The sequence below is a fragment of the Papaver somniferum genome, unplaced genomic scaffold, assembly GCF_003573695.1.
Source record: "Papaver somniferum cultivar HN1 unplaced genomic scaffold, ASM357369v1 unplaced-scaffold_137, whole genome shotgun sequence".
NCBI lineage: Eukaryota > Viridiplantae > Streptophyta > Magnoliopsida > Ranunculales > Papaveraceae > Papaver > Papaver somniferum.
In genome coordinates, this window is record NW_020622934.1 from 18,840,503 (window position 1) to 18,863,724 (window position 23,222).

At 35.7% G+C, this 23,222-nt stretch overlaps 1 protein-coding gene and 1 long non-coding RNA gene across 3 annotated transcripts; one reads left to right on the forward strand and one right to left on the reverse strand.

The window, feature by feature from the left end:
- The first annotated feature begins 18,172 nt into the window (after positions 1–18,172).
- On the forward strand, positions 18,173–22,066 carry LOC113334474. 2 transcript variants are annotated; one of them, XR_003352827.1, is made up of 6 exons: positions 18,173–18,537; positions 19,102–19,168; positions 19,249–19,627; positions 20,241–20,321; positions 20,997–21,320; positions 21,399–22,066. It is a non-coding gene; the product is annotated as an uncharacterized LOC113334474 (long non-coding RNA). The 2 variants fall into 2 exon arrangements; XR_003352826.1 differs by having other exon boundaries at positions 20,997–22,066.
- Positions 22,067–22,607: 541 nt separating this feature from the next.
- Positions 22,608–23,222, reverse strand: LOC113334938 (histone H3.2). Its single transcript, XM_026581160.1, has one exon. The coding sequence runs from the start codon at positions 23,139–23,141 to the stop codon at positions 22,731–22,733; it is 411 nt and encodes a 136-aa protein (XP_026436945.1). The 5' UTR covers positions 23,142–23,222; the 3' UTR covers positions 22,608–22,730.

Here is a 23,222-nt window from a genome sequence, read left to right on the forward strand (position 1 = left end):
TGAAATGGTGTAAGTTTATGTTCCGAAAAATCCAAGATTTCTGAGAATTCTTAGAATTTTAAATCCGGCGCCGGTGACTTCCGGTAATCAGTACCGGCAATAAATCCGGTAACGGCAGAAAATATTAGTAAACCGTCACAATACGAAAATCCGACACGGCAGCTGTTGGCGGAAAAATTTAGCCAGCGGTGGTCGTATAATTGGTGATGGCCAAATAACCGTCACTGATAGAGAACCTATTAGTGACGGTTGACTAACCGCCACAAAAAGAGAAAAACCGCCACAGATAACATTTGTGACGCTGCTAGTCACGGCGGTTGGTCGTCCGTCACAAATGTTTAATAGTGACGGTTTATTTACTATTTGTGACGGTTATTCTCTATTTGTGACGGTTTATGGATCCTCACTAATAGGACCTGTTTTTGTAGTGGCAGTTCTTGCTTGAGTAAATCAAATCAAGAAGAGAGATATAAACTCGTTGATATACTTTTAATTGACTGAGTCTTGTTGATTCTCGAGTTTGTCCATACAGATTGCTAAGAAATATTGGGTGGTGTTGTTAGACCCCCGCTTTTTCAAGCTCATTTTCCATAATAAAGTAGATTTTACCGGAAACTCAGTTTTCATAAAGTAACATCTTTGGCCAATCAGTAGGGCAGTCAATACATCACTGAAATTTGACAGTTGTTATCGATATTTTCCGACATAATATTTATCGGATATCGGTAACGTAATTTTACCGTTATATATTGTGTAAGTGAAACGATAGCGCCTGAGGCACTTACTGTTTGGTTAACTACCGATACCGATAGTATATAAGGGGTAAAGGCTTTAGATATAATGCCCTAGCTATACTTAACATCACACACAACATCTTGATCGGATGTGTTCCGACTTAGATCACTAACCTCAAGTTTTGGATTAGGATTACAATATAGTAGTTGAGTATCAGACATCACTGAGTAACCCTCCAAGATTGAAGACTGAAGAACAAAAGAAGAACTACTAAAAATGCATTAAATTTAGGTTTTGGGTTTCATCCACTCATTCAGACATTTAATCTTTTTTTTTTTGGTAGTCATGGATTTGGATAAAACTACATGGATCTCCGTCACATCGAAACAAAACATTATTGACGATATTCTTAAATATGTTCGTGTAAGTGAACAAATCGTCATGAGTTTCTCAAAATATATCGTAAAAACATATAATATAAGTGATTATTATGGGAATAAAAAACCATTCGACTATATAAAGAAAAAGGAGTTACTTAAAGTTTTGCATAATGAGGGCGGATACATTGACATGCCCTATTTTGATAATATCTAACAAGGTATTGTGTCCGTTAGAGCTCACAAAATAGACATTCCTGATCTTTTAGAAGAACATAACTATCAGATGAATACTCTGGGTCTCTCATTACCCGTTTAGATATTATATTTATTTTTCACTTTGATTGCGGCGATTCAATGCCTCCTTCAAGACTTTTCTGTATGTAATTTCATTTTTCTCTCGTGTTGAGATTTATATGGACGATGAATAGAGAACTAATCTAACTCGAAATAAAACTTTCTTCTTCTTCTTTTTTTTTCTTCCAAATTTTGACTTGTTGATCAACAGAGATAATGATGGAATTTGTAGCTAATCTTTCTATGGTTTGTTCAGAATGTATTGGGATATATATACTCTGATCCAGTTCTAGAGATTCATGTTTTAAAGACTTGTATGTCTTTTTGTTAGATTTGGTGTCATAATTTGTCTTTTTGTTAAATTTGATGCTAGATCAATTTAAAGAGGAGCTATGTGATAAAGTTTGAGGGAACAAAATTGAAAATTTTAGGCTTTCCAAGGAGAATAAGAGGATGCATGGTTTAAATGTAAATTGAGAATAAAATTTAATTAAGAGTGGCGAGATATCTTTCAATGGAGTATATATATTTCATCTTGATTTCAATTCTTTGGGTGGATACATAATACGGTTCTCCAAATTTCTGATGTGAGGATCATGAAAATTATTTTACGTAAAATCAATTAGATAAGCGTTGTTCGATGAGACAAGTTAAGAGTTGGAGAAAGGAATTTCTGAAATTTAATTTGTACTCAATATTCAATAATCATGGAAAAGACGTCAATTTCATCAAGATCAGAGGCAAATAAAAGTTATCGATCGAATTTTATGTCACTAAATAAAGGAAACAAATTTAATAAAGAAAATCGGGTCATAGGTCGCCCGAAATTTTAATATGATAGTTATGTTTATCTGAAAGATCATGGATATCTAGTTTGGGGATCTGACGGTCATAATACCTTGTTAGATTTTGTCACAATAGAGCATGTCAATGGATCATCCCTCTTGTATAATATAATTAAAGATTATTAAAATTATAAATCGGAATACGAACCAATCATTTTTATGAAAGATTCATGGAAGATATAGACCGTAAGTGGTTGAATCAAAGAAGAAGAATTTATGCTTTGTAAAGATTTCGAGAAAAATATGAAGGTGGTTTCAAAGGAATTAAATGGAAGAAACATCTGCTCGATAAAAAAGATCTCACTACATTGAATAGAAATAATTCAAATACGAATTCATTTTTGCTAGAGGAGTGTTTTCTAATGTTTTTTTCCATCCACTTTGATATGTTCCTCAACTTTTGGTTTTCCTATTCAAAGGAGTAACATGCGTATAATATGATAACCATCGTCATAATCGGTAGTCATACATCTTGTATTAGACTGTTATAATCTACATAACACCAGAATAAATCATCCTCAACATGTACATGAATGTATCATCATAACAAACAACAATAAAGACTAATACTATTCGTAATGGGAATAATTGATCGGTCATATTTACAACATTAAAAGGATCAAACATAAAATCTATGTGAAACAAGTATAAAATTTTAGGTATAGCATAGAGTCAAAAAATTGAAGGAAAATAGAGAAAAACAAAGGTAGTTACTTTAAATTTGTTGGAAAATTTTGTTTTGTCGTGCCATTTGCTTGCTTCTATGAGAAAATTGTCTTTTAAATATGTAATGAACTGTGCTAGTCTTACTTTCATTGTTTCACATATAGATGAGTTAAAATCTAGTTATCGGTAAATTACATGCCATATTGATACAACATAAAACAGAGAAAACACTCATCTTAACTATTTGTTCATTGATAATAATAACAATTGAACAGAAATGAAATCAAGTACCAAAAAAAAAAAGTAATTAAAACAAAAGAGAACCATAAATAAAGTAATTCATATTGAGACCAACTAGTAGTAGTGTATAAACACTATTATTTGTGGAAGAAACAATAAATGAACCTAGTTTTTCTTTGCTTTTTTGTTGTTTTTGGTATTATAATCCGGAATATGAACGAAATCAGAAGTTTTGCAAATAGGGCATCTAAGATTATCCTTTGCTAACAAAACATACAGGAGGCATTTGGGGCACCCTACCAAGACCATATTAGACAACACAGTCGTTGTTTCTTCAGAGTTGCTGCTATTATCGTTTCCCTGACGTTTATTCTCCGGTGAAGCATATGAATTTGATGATGTTGATGAATGTGTTGTAGTTGTTATATTTAGATGTTCAACCACTGATAAATTTAGCTTCAAATCAAGTTTTGTTGACGTACAATCAATACCTCTTTTTCCGTTTCTTTCACTCATTTTCTAAATTTTTTTACCCACCTTTTTATGAGAGATTTCACCTGGCCATACAAAAATCAATATAAAATTGGATTAACAGTGTTTTTGATACAAGATTAGAATATTATTAATCATAAAACTTGAACTAATTTATGAGTATGTACCTCTATATCAAGAAATCTTTTGCAACCAAATGAGCGAGGACTATTATATTCTTCTAGGTTAACAAGAGGAGATGGATATGAATGGGAGAGATTAAGTGTAGTTTTTACTACGACGAGCAGTAGCAGCTGAACAACCAAAACTAACACCAATGTAAAAGAAGCACCATACACTACTCAAATAGAGTTTCGTTGTTGGTGTTGATCCTTTGATCCCATTTTATACTAAAGGAATGGAGAAAGATGTTAGAGAATAGACTTAAATACGCTCTATTTTTAGTCTGAAGCCATAAATTCAAGGGAAAAAAAGAAAAGGTATTAAATGAAGGAAGATGAAATAATGCATATACGTAAATTAAAAATGTTGATCTCCTTGTGTAAAACTATTGCATTCATTGTTATATTAATTGATCAAACTTGTGGCAAAAGCGAATAAAGGACGTCTTTGGGCCAAAAACTACAGGGGCCTCCAATAAAATATTGGATTCATACCACAACTTGCATTTTATTAAAAGACCTAAAAAGATATACTATATTGAATAATATTATGTTTTGTTAGAACCATAAGCTAAATTCAATTTTTGTGTTAGAAAGTTATGCATAACTATGGCTCTTTCTATAAACAAGAGAAACTTTAGAATCTTTTATCACCTAACATCGTAAAAAGTTGTAACTTTTTTTATCAGTTGTCTAATATGACTCCGATGCTTTTTGACAGCATACTAATATTTTTTGAAATAGACCGTTAAAAAAAAGAATTCTTAAATTTAGGGGCCGCATCTTCTGCTTTTTTTTAAGGCCACTAAAAATTCAAGACTAGTTCCCTAATTGTAGTTACACTGGCATGATTCATATCTAGAGTAATTAAGAGAACACTGAAACAACCATTAATGTGAAAATCAATACAAACGCAACGGAAAAAACGAAGTTCTATTAATGCCCGCTAATTTACAGAAAAAGACAAACATAATTAATTTTTGAAAAATTGTCATCATGATGTGGTTAATTACGCCTAAATGATGTGCAAGTGGCAATATATGTTCTGCAAGCAAAAGAAAAACCGAAAGAGAACTAACTAATCATTATTAGCGGCCAGTCATTTTTGACTTGGCGAGTCCTAACCCTTTAATTCATGACATTCAAATTAAAAGAGTTATTCATCTCAAAGATTTAAGGCATTATATGAAGATTTGTCACCATCTATATGAGACTTACAGAACTAAAAACAAACTAAAGTTCATATGTACTTTATTTCCTTACCCTTCTTAAGAAACCGTATTTTACACCAAGGAAAATTATTTTCCATTAAATATTTGTAGTATTAATTTAATATAAATTATAGATGGGTCACCGTCCATATCAGACTAATAAGTACGGTTAGAAAAAAACTGAAGTAAAATGGGTATTTACTTGATTTCCTGAAAATTTTCGAGAAACTTGATTGCACAGGTGTTTTCCACCGAGGGCGGAGTACTTTATTTATATTTCCCGTTTGATGTCCATATGAACCATAGATATTTTGATTAATGCATGTTTATTTGTATATTATATATAAATATTGTATAGATATAATCCCATGAATCATTCATATATATAGTACATATTTATACTTGTGAATTAAACTTGTGAATAATAGGATGAAACCATTGATGTATATTTTCAAACAGTTTAAAAATATCTAGTTTTTGGTAATGACTTAGGTTGGGGGTAATAATTCAATCACCTACACATGTGGTATACTTTGTATCCACGTGACGCGACATAATTATGTGTTCTGACATAATTATACGATAAGAAAGTACCTAACTTTCTTGTACAATTGTTTTCGAATGGTCTATGCTTGTAATGTCATCTGTCTATATATTACTGATTTTCTTGTACAATTGTTTTCGAATGGTCTATGCTTGTAATGTCATCTGTCTATATATTACTTATCATTTAACAACTATGTACTTGATTGTGGGTGAAAAGGGTTTCTGCTGTTTTTGGTAATTTCGTGTGTGGGTGAGAAACGAGTCTAAACCCTAAACAATGCACTGCACGGGAGTACTTTTGATTCGAGAGATCAATCTGTACAATCCTGGACTAAACCAAGAAATGGCCGTTCCAGGCTTGCTTCAGTCACAAAGTGAAGGAGAAGGGTTGGTCTTAAGGAGGGAAGCGAAGAAAGTGTTGAGACCAGAATAGTTGATTCTGGAAGTGTAGGTGTTTCGTGACTTGTATCAGAAAATTGAACTGACTAGCTGAATGAAAAGCTATCATATGATTCTAGATGTTGTATTCTTCTCCTGACCAAAACTTGTTGTTTTGTGGAAATAGGTGAGACATATTTATACAAGTCGGAACAAAACGTACCCTGGTCTCGTAGGAAGTGGAAACGGTTGAGTGATGGAAGAAAAGAGTAAAGGGTAACGCCTGGAATTGATGTTTCCATAATGAAGGATACGTTTCACCATTACTTCTTGCGATTACTAACCGCCTCGCTTTATGACACTTTCTTGTAACGGGCGTATTGCATGCCGCACGCTGTAAACCTCCAGACCAATACCCAGATGAGTATCCCCCAGCTTGTGACATGTTTTGATGTCTCGAGTGTTTTTGTGGAAAACATGTAGCACTTTTCTACGTGTGGAAAATTAAAATTGAGAGTCTTGCCGTAAGTGAATAGCATGTGATGCTATTAGGCTCGTCTTGGATGGTTGCCTAAAATTTGCCACAAGCTCGCCGGCTTGGTGGCGAACTTGGACGGCTGAGATCGCATCTCAGGAGGAAGAGTGGCCATTGATTACGGCTGCATCTTGTTGTATAGCGAAGTGGCGCCATTGGTATAGTAGTGCCTGGTGGAGCCATGGCATAACGGCATGTTAGTGGCATGCCAGTGACGTAGCTGCGGCATAGCAGCATGCTAGTAGTTGTGTCCTGGTGGCATGCCAGAGGCCGTGGCATAGCGACATGCTAGTAGTTGTGGCGTGGTGGCATGCCAGTGGCCGTGGCATAGCGACATGCTAGTACCGTGGCATGGTGGCATGCTAGTAGTTGTGGCGTGGTGGTATGCCAGTGGTCGTGGCATAGCGGCATGCGAGTAGCCGTGGCATGGTGGCATTCCAATAGCCGTGGCATAGCGACATGCTATTAGATGTGGCATGGTGGCATGTCAGTGGCCGTGGCATGGTGACATGCTAGTATCAGTGGCATGGTGGCATGCTAGTGGCTGTGGCATAGCGACATGCTAGCAGTTGTGGCATGGTTGCATGCCAGTGTACGTGACATAGCGACATGCTAGTAGTTGTGGCATGGTGGCATGCCAGTGGTTGTGGCATAAAAGCATGTCAGTAGCTGTGGCATGATGGCGTGGTGACATGTTAGTAGCCGTGGCGTGGTGGCATGCCGTGGCCGTGGCATAGCGACATGCTAGTAGTTGTGGCATGGTGGCATGCCAGTGTCCGCGGCATAGCGACATGCTAGTAGTTGTGGCATGGTGGAATGCCAGTGGCTGTGGCATAACAGCATGTCAGTGGAATGGCCACGTCTGTAGTGTTGTAGCATGGCCAAGGTTAAGATTTGGCTCTGTGGCTAAAGTTAAGGCTTGGCGGCATGGACAAGGTTAGGGTTTGGTGCCGTGACCAAAGAATTGGCATCGCAACCAAATTAGGGTTTGGCGACCTGGACGGCATGGCTCGTGCATGCCAGTGGCGCAGTGGTGCAAGTGGCGTCTGGCGTGGCCATGGCCACTGGTCGCCTAAAAGTTGCCACAAGTTTTTCAGTTTGGTGGCGAACTTGGACGGCTGAGATTGCATCCCAGGAGGAAAGGTAGTCGTCGATCATGGCTACCTTTAGTTGGAAGTGGTGCCTTTAACGCGCGCTAGCGGCATTTGCGGCATGGCTTGCATGGCTCGTGCATGCCTTTGGAGTGGTTGCGGCGTAGCCATGGCCACCGAAATTTTGGCATGTTGGTGTGGAAATATTTCCTAAATTAGGGTTTGGCTTGTCGAAACCCTAATTAGCATATATGGCATGTCGCATGTGGCGAGTGGCCATGTTTGGCGCGTCTGGCATGTGTGCATGTCATGTGCGTTTGGCATGTGCGTGTTTGACGCGTTTTGGTATGTGCGCGGTTGGCGCGTTTTGGTATGCGTGTTTGGCGCGTTTTTGGGAAGTCGATAAGCTTTGCGGCCATCTGGCGCGGTTTCCTTCTTTTCAACACTGTGGCGAGTTTGAAGCAACCTAATTGGTTAATGTAAGAGGGCCGACAAAGCATGGGCGTGGCTACACTTCAGGTGTGAGTGTTGCGGTTTTAGAGCAACCTGATTGGTCGATGCGAAGTGGGGCCGGCAAGCTAGGGCGTGGTCACACTTCCAGTGCACTGTGTCGGATTTTAATCGCCTAGTTTGGCTAAGCATAGTTTTCGACCAACGGGTCTAGTGTACTACGCGGGGCGCGAAACCCTAATTTTGCAAATTAGTCGGGTTTATGAGTTTTTTGTGAGTTATCATAATAATTGGCTGGATTTTGTATGCTGCCATAAAAATCCTTATTTACAGAATGCAGTGTGTTTTCCGTCTGAGCATTTCGTGCGATCGCCTTAACTTTGGTACTTGGAGGTTCATGCTACTCCGTTGCGAGTGAACACAAATCCGTCGTGCCATACCGATATTAATGGTTCTACCGGGGAACATAGCACAGGAAAGTACTTAATGAGTTGTATTGGAGAGGTGCCGAAATTTACAGAGTGTTTGGGATAGTTGATACATTCGCCAGTCTGGATAAATTTCATGTAAATATACTGAATGGCTCAATAAATATGTTGGTGGAGAGGTTAGCACTCACGGCACCATTTCCTTACAGAGTGACGTCAGATGCAAGGTTTTACGATTTTAACCCTAAGCTAAAAATCACCATCAATAGTACTATCTTTTAGACGATATGTAATGTCTATTTAGTTGATGATATCAACTTATAAGTTTCTTGAAGAGTCGTTAAAAACACTAAATTCCGCGTTTTAACAGTGTAAACCATTATTTTTCTTGATCTGTGATTAAGAACGCTAGCATAAATCTTTTCAACATGATATACTATATATTACGTTTGGATGCTTATTGTCTGAGCTCATGTAGTTTATTTAACATCCATAAAGATATCGAAAGTTGTACTTTTTTTTCTTCGTTTCAAGTTTTTGTCATATGTGGTTTTCTGATAGGTACCAAATACTGCATAATTCTCTAACATTTTATTGGCATTTATCGCATCTCATGTGCTCTAATTCTTCATTCAATCCCAAATTATGTATTTTCATCGTCTTCAAGTATAATTACTTTTACTAATTTATTTTTGTAATTTTAGATCGTAAATAAAGCTTGGCGCTTTGGATAGGCTAAAATATCAGGAAATTGGTGGTCAAAGGCAGAAAGGAAGGGCTGCGCTAAAGGATTACAAGAATTATATAAGAAATATGGCGCAAAAACGCTGCTAGAATCCACTTGCGATCTTGTTGCAATCCGTTTGCATTTTTATGCCTAGTAGTGGGCTTTAAAGAAGACATGGGTTTAACAGAGTCAAGAGATCCAAACGCACTTCCATCTCCAAACATCAAACATGATGCTCTTGCCTAACGAGCAACAACATATCCACCCGGTATATCAAAGCTAATACAACTGCCACACACCCTAGTCATCTCTGTTTTATTCTGTTATCGACCAGAAACCCAATTTCATTTTCATCCTCTCCAACTCCAGAAAATATCGATACCTTCATTTTCCTTTATTACCCCATCGTCCCCACCAACTCTTTGTGATTAACCACCACCATCGTAATCACCCTCATTTCATCGTTAACTCTCTCTATCTTAATCTTATCTTATCTTTAATTGTAAACCTATAAGCTAGGTTTGGGAAAGTTGGGGTTAGAGTTAGCTACAAACAACTGGAGGAACATTAAATTAATGAATTACAAAGAATAATTGAAGAAGGGAAGCGTCAGAAAAGTGATTTTGGTGAGCGAGTTTCCATTAATTGGTATATAAAGGGATTGTTGTTTTCATTAGTTGAAGTCGAAGTGGGTGAAATTGGTATATTAAGGGCTTGTTGTTAGAACAATACTATGTTGATTGTATTTCAAATCATGCTTAACAGATTGTTATTGATCCCTTGATTAATTATGCTTAATTAGACAGTTAGTCTTCTGGATAACCACCCCCACCCCCCACCCGGTTCTAAGTCAGATTAGTACTAATTTCAGTTCTACCTTACATCAATCAAGTCCCTGAGGATCGACCTGTATTTTCCATGTGTTGTATAACGACATTGTACACTTGCCTTTGACATAGTCGTAGGCATACTTTATAGACCTATCATTTTCCTGACAAGTTTTTAACGAGGCAGCATCTGACTAGCATTGAATTTCCATTCAAAATGTTGATATTTGCCACATTGGTTTTACTGGCAAGGTTTTAATGACAAAATTTATACAACATGGTGGTCATCCAAGAGGAAGTCGTATAATTTTGGTCCACATATGATTAAACCAAAACGACATAATCATCTCCTAACAACTTGTGTGTCCTTTTGTACTATGTATGACCACAATTCACTTACGGTAATATGCTCACATATTTTCATTTTGTTGAAGAAACTACATCGACCAGTTCGGTAAATCATGTCGAGAAGCTGGTAATTTATATAAAATCCTCAATGTGTTGAAAAAAGAACAAAAACTTCTCAAAGGCACTAGTACTTGAAAATAAATTGCTTATTTGACACAAAAGAAGAGTTCACCGACTAGTAAATTTCTTTATGAAAGCATAATAATTTTTTGCATAAAGAAATTTGCTCGAAACTGGAAAGTCTTATACTAAACATTTGCAAACCAAGATTTGATTAAAGTACTTATGAGGTGGAGCGTCGTCATCAAAGACGTAGTTATTGGACTTATCGTGTTGTACTATTTCTCATTCATCAAGGTTTTTTCCCATTGGTCTTCCTTGTTAAGATTTTAACGAGGCAGTATGTGCGTTTAAGTCTTTAAAACCCGTGTACGCTGGTCCTATCTGTCGGTGCATTTTTCTCGTCATACTTTCAAAATCCTAGAAAAAGGTTCTGGAACAGTACGGGTCATTGATATGCAGCTTTGACTGATTGATGTTTATCCCGAATCACATTTATACAAATATAGACAAACTAAACCCAAAAAAGGACATGGTTCAATCCTTAAAAAAATTTGTAAGAAAACTTTTATCGACTTGGGAAGCAGAGCTTCTTTTTTTTCTTTTGGTGGGGGGGAGGGGGATCTTGATTTTCTTCACCATGTGAAGATTTCAGCTCCAACCCCTTTGGATCATCGTCTGAGATAATAAATGACTCAATCTGTTTCAGTAACCATTCATGTGTTAATCTTCCAAATCAATCTTTAGATCAAAGATAAAGTAGAGTAAAGGATGTTCACTTTATAAAATATAAACTCCTTAGCTAAAATATCAAACCAAGACAAATAATTATCAAAATAATCAATCTCATTGAATAAGCTCTATACAAGCAACTTTACAAGAAAAAACTGCATAGTTTATTCGATATTTCTACAAGTCTCATGTATATTGGAATAAACTGCTTGTTAAATCCTAGGGACTCAAGTATGTAAAAAGTATCACAAAAATCAAATGCCAGAAAAGAAAAGTATTTAAGTCTTCAATCTTCAAAGCTACCGCTGCACAGAAAACTTGATTCCATTATTGATTACTATAGAGAAGAACAGTTTTATCTACAGATCTTGAATCATTAGATCTGCAATAGTTAAATCCTTAAAAAAAATCGGTGGTGTTATATCAGAAGAGAAGGACCATAGTATAAACAAGTTCGATATATCAAGGATAACTATACAGTTAGTTCTTAATCAAATCAATTAATCGAAAAATTAAAATACGATTTAGTTTCCCATCAACGGTACTACTTAAAGCTTCATGATCCCAAAGAAGACTTTAAACAAATGAAATGCTAGGTGTTTCACATAATTAGATTACTCATATAGCTTAACAAGTTGTCTTCCCCACACAATCACTTAAGTTGTGTATCGAGGGATGGGTTTTTAAGAATACCAGTTCCATTATTTATAGTATTATGACTAAGGCCTGTTTGGAAATAACGATCTACCAATTCCGAAAATCCTTAAGATACACAATATAGATTTATTTATGAAATTAGCAAAATAAATTATATTCCTACCAATAAACCGATGTCACACACAGATGGCAACTAATATTAGCTAGCACACATCCATGTACTAATAATCTAGAGATATGCAAACCTCTGGGATATGGTTAGCATAACCTAAGTAATTATTGAAAAATCGGTTTCATGATCTTGCCTTAAGTATCAAACAAATATACTTGAACAATTAGATATTAGATTTTAGCACATGTTCAAACACTATGTTGATACTTATGAATATCCAGATTAACTCGTATACATCTCGATGTTTGTGGATACCTGAAATAATAAACATATTCAAAATATAAAACCAAGTTAGACATTATCAGGATCGAACCTAGAAATTGGTCCATAAGTTGGGAACCTAGGAACCAAGCTAGACATTGTCAGGATCAAACCAAAGTAGACATTGTCAGGATCGAACCTAGGGATCCTGACTTGGGATCGGTTTTTAGATCGGTCTTATACTTCGAATCGGTCATAAATTCATATCTACGAAAAAAATTTTGTAAATATACTTCCTTAAACTATGTTTCTGAAATTTCTTTTAAACATATTTCAAAGATTTTAATTCATCCGGAAGTTCAACACACTAAAAGTAGTGAATTACCAATTAGTGCAATATCGATACAACGAAGTTCGTAGATAACCTGTACTTCGTAACTCTATATACCCAGGATGTAAAATTAACTAGTATTGTAAACAAACTTCACTTCGTATGTTAGACTTGAAAAGACAAAAGATAGAAATCGAACAACTCAAGTATGTAATTACTAACCTCGAAATGAAATATGGTGTCTTCGTTGTTGTTAATACGTTTTTAGGTTCTTAATGAGTAACCAGAGAAAGTCTCAATATTTGTATGCTCCTAGTCTAACCTAATAAGGTTGACTTTAGTAATCATATCAAGCGACTTCGAGTTTTCGAACTAGACTTGACAACCAAACTTGACATATCAGCGCTTGGTGGATTCAACCGAGCAATGCTCTAAATATCTCCCCTGTCATCATTTTTAGTGACAAAACTCTTTATATAAAGGAATACAAGAATCAAAATACAATGATATTATATTACATAACATTCTTTCAATTATGTACTCATGCGCTTGATTCCAAGTTTCAGCAACGCTTATGTCATGCAAATATTCAAAAATAGATGTATTGTTGAAGAATTTGATAGCAAAAGCTCTACTCCCCCCTTCAACAACACCTATATCCTGTAAATATTCAAAAATAAAGGTCATTGTTAAAGCCTCTGAATAACAAAAACTCTACTCCCCCCTAAAATTGAGCTAGTCATATATCCAATCTACAATTCCACAGTATGTATTGACATTTTATCTCTTTTATGTTTAGATATATACTATACAGCACATATGTCCTTTCTCATCTGATTGGAAATCTCCCTATGCTCCATATATTTCTCCTCATTTTTTCTACAAAAATGACAAAGGTCCAAAAATACAACAAGTATTTCGAAAGAACTACTCAAGTTCATAATAACTCGATTATAAGAGTATAAAAGAATTAGAGGTATTAGATACCATCTTTGATACGTTAAGACAAATCGAAACTACCAGAAGTAATTTGGCTTCTTATCCGGAAAACAATTACCCGAAATAATTTTCCATTATTTCGGTAAGTCCAACTAAGATCGGGTTACTTAGTTGCTTATCAGGATCCAATTACGACAAAATAATACTGCCTGATTTGATAAGCCAAACTAAAACTGAAACAACAATATAGTTACTTGCATTCTCTAACTAAGTACTTTGTTAATCTGAGTCAAATGGTAGAGTATAATAGTTCAAACCAAATACCTCTTTGGATTGAGACAAAAATAAACTATGACCTGAACAATGTAACACTTTATTAAATTTAATAGAGTCTCCTTTCTTATTGAGAAAAAAATGGTGCAAAGATTTTGACATCCCCTATAATAAAGTTGGCTAGTTCGACGCTTAGCCCATTTATTTGAGACATATCATTTCCTTCCCCCAATCTAAAGAAGGGATATGGAGTTTCTAAATTGGTTGAAAATACCAAGCTACTCTCAGCATGAAAACATAATCATTTATATTTCCATCTCCAACCTTAATATCTTAAACAAAATCAAAAACAAAAAAATAAAGTCTTTCCTACTTTCATCCAAATCGAATCATAAATCATATTACAAAAAACAATTCCTTCTTTATTTCAACTCATCTTCGTATTGTTCTAGAATCGTATTGAACAAATAAGTTTTCGTATCAAACTATTCGTCTTGCAGAAGAAACTTAATGATTTATACATTTGATTTCGATTGATCTAAATAAAGATATGAATTTAACCGGAATTCAGGGATGTCAATTTTTTACGTCCACTAATTGTGCTTGATTCTTTGCATATTAAAAACACCAAGCAGAATCAGTGTATATGATGAACATTGAACAGAATCGGATGATGTTCATTGACATATCCACCGATTATTGTCGATTGTTTCTTAACCATTTTGAAGATATTTTAGGTTAAAAATCGGCTAATTTGTATATATATATATATATACCGATTCTGGTTTTCACAAAGTAAGAATTAATGGTTATGAGTATGTCTTTTCCACCCAATTCTTCCCTTTTAAAATCCCCACGATGTTTTTTAAGCTATTATCAACCGTTAAGAGACACCCATATGTACTGATTGTGGTTTTGGTTTCTGATAATCGGTTGATCAAAGAATTTACACATGTCATTAGTATATTAGTCGAAAAAAATAATATCATTTTCGATCTGCGAGTGCGTATAATTCCATATGCATTCTCAAATCAGGTGTAAATTCATAGTTAATCTCATATCACGTATAATTTCATATGCATTCTCAAAATTAAACATAGTCGGTGTCATTGTAGTACAGTGGTAAAATTATTGGGTAATGATACCAGTGACCAGTGACTTGAGTTCAAAATTCCTGTGACTTTATTAATCAAAATTAAACATCAAAAATTCAAAATCATTAATGTCCGGAAAAAAAATATACCCTCAAAAGTCGAAACTAGGCCTCCGGCCCTCCTCGGTCCTCACACGTGCTTTAGCTCAAAATCAGTAGTGTACCCAAAAAATATGAATGATTTTTTAGGGACCATGGTTTTTTTGGGAGGACCATGGTCTTATTAGGCCAACCTCCCTATACTTATAAGGGGTGTCCTAAAATTAGGTAAATACACATTTACCCTTTACTTTAATTTAAATTAAAACTAACCTAATAACTATATAAATCTAATCATATACATCTAATCTAAATGAATCTATTATTAAAATCAAAATCAAAAACAAAATATAGGAGGGGAATCGAAATTTTATAGTTTTGAAAATAAATAAATTATTCTCTTCTTCTTCTCTCTTTCCTTGACGTTTCTCGTTCGATTGAAAATTATTCTCTCATGTTCTTCTCTTCTTCCCCATTACTTTTAATTGAATAGATATCATCAAAATAGGGTTCATATGGAAGTTACAGTGCTTTGTTCGGTTAGGACGCGTTTCACAAAAATCCTAGTTTCCTAACCGAACTTCCTGAAAGGAAGAACACGAAGAACAGTGCGGTTCAATAGGATTTAAAATTAGGTTACCGAACTGCGAGTTCGGTTGGTTCGCAAAATTTTCTAGAACTATCTATTAACCAAACTCTACTCATATGAAAAAAATAAAAAAAAAAATCCAGTGTAACCGAACTGTGTTATTTTTCCCACTATGATGATGTAGTTTTTTAAGTGGTAAATAAAGTTCGTTCAACTCGGACTTGTGTAGACTCAATTTCAGACTTAATAATAGAAAAAAATAAAAATAAAGAAAATATATACACAAGGTTTGTCACAATGTCGAGAGATTACTGAGATTCAGGATTCCACCAAACCTCATACCATGTGGTTCAAAAATCAATTCTTAGACAATTATAGCTCTTGTTTATTGACTCTAATTCTTTGCCAGGGTAGATTTTAAAAAGATTAACTGTAAATCACTAGCATGATGCATCAAAAGCACTTAGACCAAGCATACATCATCATACGACTTCACAACTAATTAAGAAAAATCATAAAACGATTAAATTAATGCAAAAAGTCATAAAAAGAATTAAATATAATTACCACACGTATGAAATATGGCTTCCTCCGTCATCCCAGTGTTGGAGTTTAGCTCCTCATATTAATCATGATCTCAAAATATGTGTTTGTTGCTCAAAAGATGATTAAAAGAGTGAAAAGTAATAACACAGACTGTTTGCAACAGTGTATTGGTGTTGCAAAACAGCTGTTACAATGGAACTGTTACAGAAAAACTGTTGCTTTGTCGCTGATTTTAAAACCCTAGAATAAGACTGCCCTGAACAGCTTAATGTTCTTCAGCTGTTAAACAGCGACACTTTTCTGCGACTGTCTACCGAGGGTCAATGTTCTTCAGCTGTTCTTCTTCTTCAATAGCAGCAGCAGAAACAGAGTTTGGTAAAGCTCTGATTTCTTCTTCTCTAGCTCTCCTTAGGTTCCCAAACTCTCGACACCTCTTCTATATGACCCAAGACATCTATTTATATCAAAAATACCGATTAAATCTCTCCCAAATCTTCCAAAATCTCTTTCCTTCTCTTCACGGACAAGTTGCGACAATTTCTTGTTTTAGGATTTCTACGCGTTTCTGAGCTTTCCTTTTTATTCTTAACTCTTCCTTAGATAGATACAAATCTTTGGGAAGGTTTACAGCGTTTTAATCACTCTAAAATTCCCTAAAACAGGTCACACACGTGACTTTCCATATTTTCTTGTTGTGAGAAAAATCCGTCGTTTGAGCCCATTCTAATCGATTTAAACACCCATATCAGATTCCTAGACCCATAAGGAGTCTATCCTATGAAAATCAGAGGTTTAATCGACCTCAAACTCCTCCAAATCACGATTGCCAAAACTGATCTTTAACTACACTTTTTTCCCGTCAAAACCTAATGTTTGAATGTTGAAGATGGTTGACCCTTATCCAGAGTAGGGGTGCGATTAGCAGATGCCTGGAAATGAGATGCCCCTTAGTAATTAGGTTACCCCTTATCCAAAGTGAGAGTCCGAATAGCAAATGTCATCCGGGTGCTTTCCGACAACTTTTCGAGCCAATTTTTTCCAAAAATGTTTATTAGCCAAAAATACCTACAAATAAATAAAGCACCATAATAAGTACAAAAATGAGCCCTAACAATATATAGAATCGAGACAAATCGGACACAAAAATGTGTCTATCAGTTGAGTTCTCATTCAACCGAACTTTTCGCACTCTGTTCGGTTGGTTCGCAAAAAATTATAAAATTAGTTAGTAACCGAACTCTACCCATAATACAAAAAAATAAAAAAAAAAACCAATGTAACCGAATTGTGTTATTTTTCCCACTATGTTGAGTTATGATTTAACCGAACTTGTCCCACTATGTTCGGTTTGTTCGCAAATTTTTTTGACAAACCGAACTCTTCACTAATTGCATACATGTGGAGTTCGGTTAGATATGTTGTTACGTTAAAGTTTGCGAACCAACCGAACATGACTCTGTAAATCCTATAAACAAAGTTCGGTAACATGTCTCTTAACCGAACGACTAAAAACCTCCATTAAAGAGCGAGTTCGGTAACCTGCGTGTTTGGAAAAAGTAACCGAACTACACTTTCAGATGAGTTCGGTAACCTGTTCTTCACATAAGGTAACCGAACAAACCCAAATCTACTCTAAAAATTTACATTTTTTTGAAAATTTGGAGCAATTCAACCAACATTATCTAAGTTTGAAGCATACCTTGGTACCCAAATACTCTTCCTTCGATTGTGGTTGGTAAAATCCATCGTTTTTCATGTTTTCCTTCTTCATCTTCTTTAACTTTATTCTCTCAATAATTCTACTTCTTTTAAAAAAAAAAAAACATCTGATTTTTTAATGTCACTAATTATCTTTAACTTAATCATTACACTAACTATTATTAACATTAATTAATCATTACTCAAAATTAATTAGGAGGATAATTTAGTTATTAATATAAATATCTGGATAAGGGATGATTTACTTCTAATGTCTTATTCAAAATAAAATAATGGTCCCTACAAAAAAAAAACGATGTTCCCAAAAAAATCGTTCAAAAATATACCCTCAAAAGTCGAAACTAGGCCTCCGGCCCTCCTCGGTCCTCACCTGTGCTCTTAAACCTTCCCCATTCATGAAGAACAACAAATTTCCATACCCACATGATTGTCCACGGAATTTCTCGCCGTTTCGAAAACCCTAATCCACATTCTCAATCATAATCTCGCTTATTCTCTTCTTCATCTTCAGCTTCAAAACTCAAAGAAGAGTGTTGTTTCAAACCATCTCTTAATTGAAGAGTATTGATCCAATTGTTAAGTCCGTTGATGATGGAAATGACGGGGGGATCAATTTCGAAGAGAAGAGAATGCAATTGACAGATTATGTACTTGGAAACCGTTGAGTTATGCTGAGAGGAAGATTTAGTTGATAAATGTCAAATTCATTTGGGTAAGTTAGGGAATTTAGCGTATTTGATGTGTTTTTTTGTTTGTTTTACTCACAACATGCTCAATTAGAAGATTTGTGAGCCTGTAAGGATAGGGTGTTTAGGTGTTTGTACTTTCGATATGACTGCAACCAACTTTGAATGATTTTACTTATATGCTTAATTGACCTAAGATAGGTCATGTGTTGGGTATTCTTAAATGCAGTTAACATATGGATTTTTGCTGATTTGACTTTAGAATTGATTTTTGAGATCAGATTGGTCTAGTGAATACATTCAACAAACTTTAGAATGTATATGCATAAACTCTAAACAGTGACACAATATATAGTTGCACTGACTCTATTGAGAATTTGGCCGAAAAAAAAGAAAGAAACAGGATAAAAACTATAAGAAAGCAAATTGAAATTTGGACAAACCAGCCTTGAGGCTTGAGCTGTTGGCCAAACAAGATGTTATCACCTGTTGTAGAAGATATATATTCATGTATAATTTTTTCTTTCAGTTTCTCTTTTAGCTTATTCAAGGTATACATTCATGTTGAAATTCAGCTATATATTGTGCAGTGAGTAGAAACCAGCACTGCTTTCCGTCGAAGAAGACACAAGAAGAGTGGATTGCTACACAAGACATGTATAAATTTTTCTTTCAGTTTCTCTTTTAGCTTATGCAAGGTATACATTCATGTTGAAATTCAGCTATTTATTGTGCAGTGAGTAGAAACCAGCACTGCTTTCCGTCGAAGAAGACACAAGAAGAGTGGATTGCTACCCTAAGGTTTAACTTACAAGCCAGGCCCAAAAAATGTAGTGGTATAAAGGACTAATCTGATGTATGGAAGCTGGACCTGCATGGTTTGGCATGTTTCTGGAGCTGTTAACGCCTTAAAGGAGCATCTTTGAAGGATGGAGACTTCAATCTCACGACATCATTCAATATTTCCAAATGGATTGGTTGACCCGAAACCTGGATTTTCGATTGATTCTGTTAGTCGCTTCAGCATGAAGGGAAAGACTGGCTGAGCAGGAAATAACTTAGAAAAGCGCAGAAGTATTACATATTACTTCTGCGCAGGAGTATAATTTATAACAGGTATGCGACTTTTATTTTTGCAAAGAAAATGTTGAAATGGAGATGTCCTGAGGCTGAGACTGATTTCTTGTATCATTTAGACCAATTTGACCATTTAAATAGAGAAATCACATCACTTTGAAACATCTAATTTCATTTAAGATTATTGATTTGTATTAAAGCCTTTTGATCCTGAGAGAATTGCTTTAGTATTATGTATGTTCTGCAGAGGACTGTGCGTGAGAAGTAACTATTGGCCCTTCATTTTTGTTTTCTCTTGGTTTGAGTCATTTGCTGGTTGCGAGGCCGGTGAATGAAAGATTTACAACCATCTAAAGTGAAAAGGGGACAGGATCCAGGACTCTTTGTTAAAGAGTACTATGTCTTGTGTAAATATTTGGCATCTTAGTCTACTGCGCAACACAAAAGAATCCAAAAATAGATGACGTTCTAAGAGCCTTATGTCTCAGGGATGTTTATCATTGTTGCAGAAATAGCAGTTTTTCCAAGAGCTTATTAAACATTTGCAAATCCTAATAATATCTACTTTTCTCTTTGTTTATGTAACATCAGATTAATTAGCAAACCCACACTCAAAATGAAGTTTTTGTTTGTTTCTTTCTTTCTTTTATAGGAAAGTGGGTGCTGTACAGTTTGCAGACATTATCTGGGCCTGAGTTTCTTCCGTGCATTTAGCAGCCCCTCAAAGATGCAGGTGAGATCTTTGATTATCCATGTTATCGGATTTATGGTGTTTTTTGTGCTCTATATAATTAAAACTCGAACTTCCCAGACCTTAATATGGCTCAGTAGTGTTATTTTAAACCCCAAGAAAGTATAAAAGGAGAAACGTTAAGTACTCAAGGATACTTTCTATTAGTTCTCCAATCCATTTTCTCTAAAAGATAAAAGAATGCAATTCTACTAGGCGTCACAAGTAGCGGGTTTTTTTAATATAGGAGAACTTGCGCTGTAGATCACCATCGCCAATTGTAAGATGCTCCAGCATTTAAGAATAAATAATGACCTCAAGTTTCCATGAGTTTCTGTCTTAGATAACTCGTGTGCACCTTAAGTTGTCCCAGAAATCCATGAGTTTCTGTCTTAGATAACTCGTATGCACCTTAAGTTGTCCCAGAAATTTATCTTGTTACCAGTTCTTCCTGTTTGTTCTTCAAAATGCTTTGTTTAAAACTTGGCTGATGGACATGAGAATGCTCAAATATATTTGCTTCATTTCTGCTTCCTTAGAGTGTACAAGGTACAACTTCTCCCTCTTGTTATTGCTAATGACTGTTTGAAAGCATATTTGATTCATGCATTGCCTATACTGAACTTGAAAAACGTTGTGACAAATCGTCTGTCCACTTTCCGTGTTCTAATTTGACAGATACTTCTCAGTGTCCAACGGATGTTTCTCGAGTTCGCAAATCTCATCGAGCCCCAGGGTGTTTTTCATGATTCTCCATAATAGAAGCTCCAGAATGGTACTACCAGCTCATATTCTGCACCCTAGGCTCCTTTTCCGTTTAGTCGCTGTCTGCTTCATCTATCCATCCTTCTGTGAAGCAAATGATCATAGTGACCTTCAGATATTAATTGCTCTCAAAGATTCTCTCGTCATAAAAAGAGATCTCCTTCCGAGCTGGTGCAACACAGAAGTTCACCATGTAATTGGTCTGGTATAAGATGCGTCGGTTCCAAATTTCACGAGGTACAGTTTCCGTTTCCAAGCCACCTTGGGCGCTTAGAGCACTGAACCGTCTTTACGTCAACTATTGTTCCCTCGCAGGCACTCTTCCTGCAAATATATGGAATTTGAAGAATTTAGAGCCTTGAAATGCTCAGGGAACTAATACCTGATAAGAATAGGTTTACTGGCAGCTTACCTTCCACGGTTGGAGAACTTGGAAACCTCATTGAACTGTCGGTACACGGCAACTCATTTTCTAGGAATCTTCCTCCAGGGCTTAAGAATCTTCAGAAGTTGGTGTCAGTAGACCTGATCATGGACCTCTTCTCTGGGAATCTGCCTCCAAGCATTGGAAATCTTAAAAGGCTTATATACTTGGATGCTAGTCGTAACAAATTCACTGGAATAATACCTCAAGAGCTTTGAAATTTGTTACAACTCAGGTAACTCAACCTTTCGTGGAACTCACTGGAAGGACTTATACCTTAGGAAGTAGGAAAAAATTTCTGTCCAATCTCTGATAGTGGGAACAATCTGATATTGGGAACAATAATATCCTTTGAGAACTAACAACCATAGGAAATTGGGAAACTGCAAGAAGCTTAAGATTCTCAATGTCTATTTCAATTGTCTTTCTGGTCCTTTACCATTAGATGAGAACACCTCAGTAGTTGTATGTATTATTGAAAACTTAAAAAAATGTAGTAGTGATTTCTCAACACATTGTTTTCTTTTTGAAGCATTCAACACATCGTTTGGTATGTGCATTTATCATGGCTTCATTTTATGGCGTTTTCATGTTTTCGGGTATCTTCTTTTTTGCCAAGAGGTTGTCTTTTCCAACCACTCTGCAACCACTAGTGAAATCGAAAACACCAATGATGCAAAGACGATTAAAGTTCCCACTTACAGAGATTGTTGTCTGACCAAAAAGTGACTTCTGCACCTTACAATTAGGCGCCATAAACTGCAAATGACCTTCTGCAGAGGTAGGTCTCCGGCCTTGGGAAACAAATTAGTACATCCACTTGCACAAGTATTCATCAAAAGGAAGATCTCAATTCTTGCACAAGTATAATACCAAGGCATGACTGTAATAGATCATTCAAGAAAGAGGCAGAAATTGCTTCGAAACACCACGGCATCTAAAAATGCCAAAATGGAAACGAATTTATAAGGTTATCATATCAAATCCCTCAGCACCCAACACTCAAACAGATATCAAGCATAAATGGTCATTATTTTGGATTGAATTCAATCGAAATTAGAGTTTCAGAGCAGAAATCAAATCAGACCATTTAAACAACATATTCAGAAACTGTGAAATTCCATTTCATTAGATTGTCAAAATCAGAGCACTGACAGTTCTACATACCAAAAGAAAAAAGACATCCCTAATCTAGATTTACAAAGAAATTAAACCCCTCTTTTTCAAGCACGTTCACCTCTGATTCTCCTAGCAAGTTGAATATCTTTAGGCATAATAGTAACCCTTTTCGCATGAATCGCACAGAGATTAGTATCTTCGAACAAACCAACAAGATAAGCTTCAGCTGCTTCTTGTAATGCCGCAACTGCTGAACTCTGAAACCTTAAATCAGTCTTGAAATCTTGAGCGATTTCACGAACTAAACGCTGAAATGGAAGTTTGCGAATCAACAGTTCAGTACTCTTTTGGTATTTTCTGATTTCACGAAGAGCAACAGTTCCTGGCCTGAATCTGTGAGGTTTCTTTACTCCTCCGGTTGCTGGTGCAGATTTACGAGCTGCTTTTGTTGCTAATTGCTTCCTTGGAGCTTTTCCTCCGGTGGATTTCCTTGCTGTTTGCTTTGTACGAGCCATTGCTGAAGATGATGAGTTGCAGAGATCTCTGATCAGGGTTTGGAGAGATTGATTTTGTTTTGTGAGGAGTTCGGATGTGGG

Coding starts and splice junctions, on each gene's coding strand:
- LOC113334938 (XM_026581160.1), bottom strand. CDS start 23,141: ATGGCTCGTACAAAGCAAACAGCAAGGAAATCCACCGGAGGAAAAGCT.